The 5,948-nt window shown below is 40.9% G+C and overlaps 1 protein-coding gene across 2 annotated transcripts; it reads left to right on the top strand.

Annotated features, from left to right (window-relative positions):
• The first annotated feature begins 315 nt into the window (after positions 1-315).
• Positions 316-5,465, top strand: LOC127780017 (desiccation-related protein At2g46140-like). 2 transcript variants are annotated; one of them, XM_052306976.1, is made up of 3 exons: positions 316-451; positions 1,553-2,492; positions 5,081-5,465. In XM_052306976.1, exons 2-3 carry the CDS (start codon positions 1,554-1,556, stop codon positions 5,084-5,086), a joined length of 945 nt encoding a protein of 314 aa, XP_052162936.1. In that variant the 5' UTR covers positions 316-451; position 1,553; the 3' UTR covers positions 5,087-5,465. The 2 variants fall into 2 exon arrangements, with proteins under 2 accessions (XP_052162936.1, XP_052162935.1); XM_052306975.1 differs by lacking the exon at positions 5,081-5,465 and having other exon boundaries at positions 1,553-2,507.
• Positions 5,466-5,948: the final 483 nt, after the last annotated feature.

Raw genomic sequence — 5,948 nt, 5'->3', positions numbered from 1 at the left:
ATTTTCAAAATTTCAACATTTTAACCCTATCATCCCGACGAACGTGACAAACCAGTGAAACAATATGATCACATCACCCGCAGCGGACGTGATAGTCCTGTCATGGCTTTGGGGCAACATGACAAAACAACGCTTCTATGCCATCCGGACCAGTATAGCCAAATAAGATTGTTTTATCATGTCACCTCAAAAGGTTTAGTTCTTGAAAATAAGTTTTTAAAATGTTTATTTTAAAATTAAAAAATAAAAATAAAAATTCTTACGGTGGTAAAGGCCGATCAGCCCGTCGCGGGCGCAGGTGCCGCTTAAGCCGCTAATGGCGTTCCGCTTCCGCGGTCCATTCCAATTCCACCGACAAACGCGACGCCCATCTCCTCTCCTCTGCTCGATCGCGGCCGATTCGCCCGGATCGTCGTCGTCGATCCCCCTTCCTACGTCCGCCACCCAGCAGGTAACCGAACGATGATCAATCCAGTCCTGCTGCTTTGCTTCCATCCAGCGTACTGAATGATCTGATCCCATGTGTGCTCATGCTGCGGTGCTGCCATTTTCTTTTCTCTCTTCTCTTGATCGTCGGGAGAGAGAATCTGGGCTGGGCTGGGCGCTGCTTCTTGAATTGGGTGCCCTGATGATCAAATTTTTTTTCTGTTTCATTCCATTTTTTTCCTGTTTGCTGTTTTGGATAGAATCACATATACAGGAGATGTCGACGCAATTGCCTTTTGTTTATAGAACGGTAAAAAAGAAGGGGAAAAAACGAAGGAAGACGCATGTAGAAGATAACAAATGCGATCCATTCTCATCAATGGCCGATGGGGATTACGGGATTAGGTTGTTTAGGTTTATAAATGCACGGTTTTATCAGCATTGTGATTTGTCAGAACAATGCGAGGTACTCGATCGACAGAGCTTAGCGGCAGGATTCTAAGATTAAGGACAATGTTTTCCCCGTATTATTTTTTATTTACTTACATCCGTCATGCATCCGTTTCGATTTGTGAAGCTCCATTGAGAAGGCTGGAATATGGCAATAACCTGCAGGAGCCAGAAACTGTTGATTTTCTAAGCTCATTATCATTGGTCTCTCACGTTTCCATGGAAATATTTTGCTGGCTGCCATCTTAATTTATTAGTAGTCTCCTTGGATCAGGTGGAGCTTGCTTGTTTTGTTTACGTCCATCCTTGCTATACCAATTTAAGATGGGGGCACCTTGTGTATGCTTGAATTCACATGATCATAGATTTCGAAAGAGTCCAATGTCCGGGCTGAACATCTGGTTTTGAGGGTTAATTACAACATTTCGTTGAGATCAGCTCAAATGGGTCGTTTCATACAACAGTATAGTAACTTCGTATATCTTTTGACCGCTTCCTGTTGTGATTATGTAATCTTGTATTCTTGTTGATGTTTTCATTTTACTGTGTATTTAATATTTTACCAATTACCATTGGTGCGCTTGTCAGTTTTGTCGTTCATATTTCACCTCTGAACATTTTCGACAGGAAATTGTTTGTGAAATCTGATAAGTTAACTCTTCGATCTGTATCACAGCATGTCATCTTCAGATAGCCCAAAAGTGACCGAAAGGAAAGCTGACAAGGACCATGACGACAATAATGATGGAGAGGGGGGAGGTTTCTTCGACAAGGTAAAGGGTTTCATTGAAGACATTGGTGAAAAGATTGAAGATGCAGTAAGCTTTGGAAAGCCTACCGCTGATGTTACCGGGATCCACATACCTCACATCAGCCTTGAGAAGGTAGAGCTGATTGCTGATGTTCTCATCACCAACCCAAACCCCGTGCCGATCCCTCTCGTCGACATCGAATACTTGATCGAAAGCGAAGAGAGAAAGCTCATGTCTGGGACAATCCCTGATTCTGGAACCATACATGCTCATGGTTCAGAGACAGTGAAAATCCCTCTGCTACTTATTTATGATGACATCAAGAGTACATATGGGGATATCAAGCCTGGGAGCATCATTCCATACAAGATCAGAGTTGTGCTTCATATAGATATCCCGGTCATCGGAAGGATTTCTATACCTCTGGAGAAAAATGGTGAGATCCCAGTGCCTTACAGACCAGACGTCAATGTGAGTAAGATCAAGTTTGAGCAGTTCTCCTTTGAGGAAGCAACCGCAACACTCCATTTGAATCTTGACAACAAAAATGACTTTGACCTGGGACTGAATTCTATGGATTATGAAGTGTGGCTCTCTAATGTGAGCATTGCTTCTGCTGAGATGAAAGAAACTACAAATATTAAGAAGCAGGAGGCAACAACCATGAATTTACCAATCAGCTTCAGGCCCAAGGATTTTGGCTCTGCTATGTGGGATATGATAAGGGGAAAGGGAACTGGTTACACCATAAAGGGACACATTGATGTCAATACTCCTTTTGGACACATGAAAATACCTATATGCAAAGAGGGTGGAACTACTCGCCTTAAGAAGGGAGATGACGATGACGACGACGACGACCAGGTATTTGTTTCATAGTTTCCTTTATTGTTCCTCTCTGCACAATAATATATCACTACTAGGATCGTGGTAAACATTGGTTGTCCTAGGATTTTGTTGGGCAGATGATTCAAACCACATCGTCGTTAGCTCTATATTTTTATATAATGGAACTAAAGTTTTAATGTCTGCACCATCTAAGAATGCATACTTCCATCTTTAATTGTGAATGCTACGACTTAATTTTGATGTATAGAGATTTTGTTATACGCCACCACTGTGCCAATGGTGCTTCCCCATATAAGCTCTATATTCTTACATTTTTTCCACAGAAGTTTTTATAGAAGTTCTGTATACTACAATTTGGTGGAATAATATGAAATTTGCTACTCCCTCCGTTTCAGGTTATAAGACGTTTTGGCTTTCGTCAAAGTCAAACTGCTTTAACTTTGATTAAGTTTGTAGAAAAAGTTAGTAACATTTTCAACCCAAGATACATTTATTATGAAAATATACGGTAGAGCTATTCCGCGCTTTACAGCGCGAAATATTAGTTCGAGCGCCGTAAAACGTCTCTCCTTCCGGTTTTCTCCTTTTTTACCACCTCACCTTTCCTCCGCATCCCACCTTTTCTCGGTTCGTTTTTTTTCAATTTTTACCACTCCACCTCCTGTGTTTCTTTTTTCTCTTTTCTATCTCATCCTTCCATGTTTCTTTTTTCTCTTTTCTATCTCATCCGTGCTTCATCAATGGGCCCAGTAAAATATTAATCATCCATATTTTTCTGTTTTTCGTTCCTTCTCTGTAGTTTTTCTTTTATCGCGTTTTAGTAAAATATTTACCGCCTAGTTTCTTTCCGAGTTTTCTGTTTTTCTAGTATCTTCGCACATTTCAAAAGTAACGAATTTACTCCGTGGAGTTTTTCATTTACTCCTAGCCTCCCACATCTGCTCATTCAAAAGTAACAAATTTACTCGCATGAATGCTTCCACATCGTATGACGCCATACCTAGATGGTCGTAAAAGAATTACTACCAATTTACAATCACACACAAGCGATAAAATTACTCACATATGAATCAAACTAGAAAAGAAAAAAATGATTCAGCCAAAAAGCCATCTGGTGGCTTTGTTGGATCTTGCTATAAAGATAAAGAGCACGGTCTATATCTTGTGACTGGTAGTGGAGAGGGCAACCGGGTAGCGAGCAGTAGTCGACGATGGAATCATGGAAGGATGTAGTGGTGTGGTATAGAGATGAGCTCGACGTTGCGCAGTAGCAGCCATCCATCATCTAGCAAGCACGAAAAAAATGCAAAAACATTCTCGTTCATGTCAATAGAGATAATGAGCAAAAGAAAAATAGCAAACAACCTCCATCACCGGTGGACTCCACCCTATTCTCTGCGGCCAGCCACATAGAGCACAATGTGCAATTGTAGGACCTGTGCAGCCCATCAATTGAGATAAGGTAATATTGGAGATTGCACGTTAATTTGATTTGCAAAAAAAAAAAAAATTAGGGTTTCATGCGTGAAGTTGAAGGAGAGTATGCAGATGCAAATCAGAGTATCATTTCCTTGCTTGTTCTATCAATGTCGCCGACGTAGAGCAGTCACTGGCTGTTGCTATTGCCCCAGGTGAACACCTCCTTGCTGGTTAAGGTGCTGCCCAGCGTCCGGCAGGGAAGCCCGAAGCAGTGCCTTCGCCTCAACCGCTGTCGGCCACCGCTCGCCGGCCACCACCATCAACCGCCACGGTGTCGTCATCCTCCTCCATGGTGTATCGTCAATCTGTGGGCTGGGATCGATTCAGATCCAAACAAAGGAAAAAAGAAGTGGGGACGAGAGTGGTTGGTTGTGTACGGGAAAAATAGAATATATACCAGAAGCAGAGAAATTGTTTTTATCAAAGTAAATCATTTACTCCGATAATGGTAGGAGCACGATGCGGGACGTGGGGTGGGATTGGAAGTAGGGGAGTTGTTTTCATTATCGAAGTAAATCGTTTACTTGAATAAAGGTGGGTGGTTGTGGCGCGTGATAGGAGTAAATCGTTTACTCTGACAACGGTAGGAGTGGGATGATGAGACGTGGGTGGGGTGGGCCTGGGGTGATGCATGTTTGATGCTTAGAATACTGCGCTCCTAATAGTATTTTTATGAAAATATATTTAATTATTGATTTGATGAAACTAATTTAGTATTATAAATATTACTATATTTATCTATAAATTTGTTCAAACTTAAAACAGTTTTACTTTGACCAAATTCAAAACGAGCTGAAACTGAGGGAGTAGTAGTTATTAGTGAATTGATGTTCCTACGTACACACATACGGTGTTACTACGAAATTTACTAGGACCTTTTTAAGTACAAAAAATACTATATATACGATAACAGGATCTGCATGCGTACACGTATGTCTACACAATCTACAGGTATAATGTTTTTCAAAACCTTCTTGAAGCCAAACAAAGTGTCAATTCCAAAGGGGATTAATTTATTACTTTTTTTAGTTTACTATTCCTCAGTTTGGCAAGGGGAAAGATAATTCTTTTTTCTCTTGGTAGCCTGGCCAGCCTAATTTAATGGACGAATATGTTTTCTACAGGAGTAAAAGGTGATAGGAATAGAGAATTATCTGGAGCAGCGATGCTTTCAAGGATGAACCCCATTGTATATGCTAGCGAAGTTATTATCTCTGCTTACACACTATCCGATGAACATGCAAGCTTAAACATTGTACTCCACTATCTTTTTTCTCCTTTATTTCTGGTCTTAAACTATATGCTCTTGTTGGTAGTTCATTTGCCTGATGATAACATGGGCTGAAGAATATCCAATTTTTTTCAACAATGCAACGTTATTCTGATGGAGTTTTATCTTCTATTATCCAATGTATTTGATTGTTGTCTCGTGCGATGTTTCAACATGTTCTGTGCCTGAAAGAGTGCGTGTTTGTACAGTCAGAAGTCACTTTGAAGCATGAACAAGCAAGCCCTTTTAATTTCAAGAGACTTGCGTGATTGCATCTCAATCCATTTTGTTGGAACCTTTTAAACAACTCGATAGTACTCTTACATTCCCTCCCAGAGCCAGTCCCAATTTCTCAGCTCACATAGCCATATTTTTTATTTCTCGACTCCCGAAGCTATTCACTTAAACTACTCATGGAGTTTGTGATGCAGGTAAATAATCGCAGCATTCAAAAGAAGCTGACGTCCAGGATCACACATGCAAGCAAGTCTAATGGTCTAAGTATTCATTTGGTTAAATAAGAAGGTGTCACACCCTGCCCTGGAACCGCCATACGAACGGTGCCAAGGAGGGTCCGCCATGGGAGAACGGCGTACCATCTCCTGCAGAACCGTGTTTGCTGGTACGGATCCCAGGAAATAAGTTGCTGGTACCCATGGTAACATGATGAATCGTTACAATACTAATAATACTAATAATAATTTTATACCTTCATGTTGCAA

This window comes from Oryza glaberrima, chromosome 7, assembly GCF_000147395.1.
Source record: "Oryza glaberrima chromosome 7, OglaRS2, whole genome shotgun sequence".
In the NCBI taxonomy this organism is placed as follows: Eukaryota; Viridiplantae; Streptophyta; class Magnoliopsida; order Poales; family Poaceae; genus Oryza; species Oryza glaberrima.
Note: the sequence above shows the minus strand (reverse complement) of the source record. Positions and strands in the feature narration are given on the sequence as shown.

Excerpts from the sequence above, each read along its gene's own strand:
- LOC127780017 (XM_052306975.1), top strand. The coding sequence starts at position 1,554 with ATGTCATCTTCAGATAGCCCAAAAGTGACCGAAAGGAAAGCTGACAAG.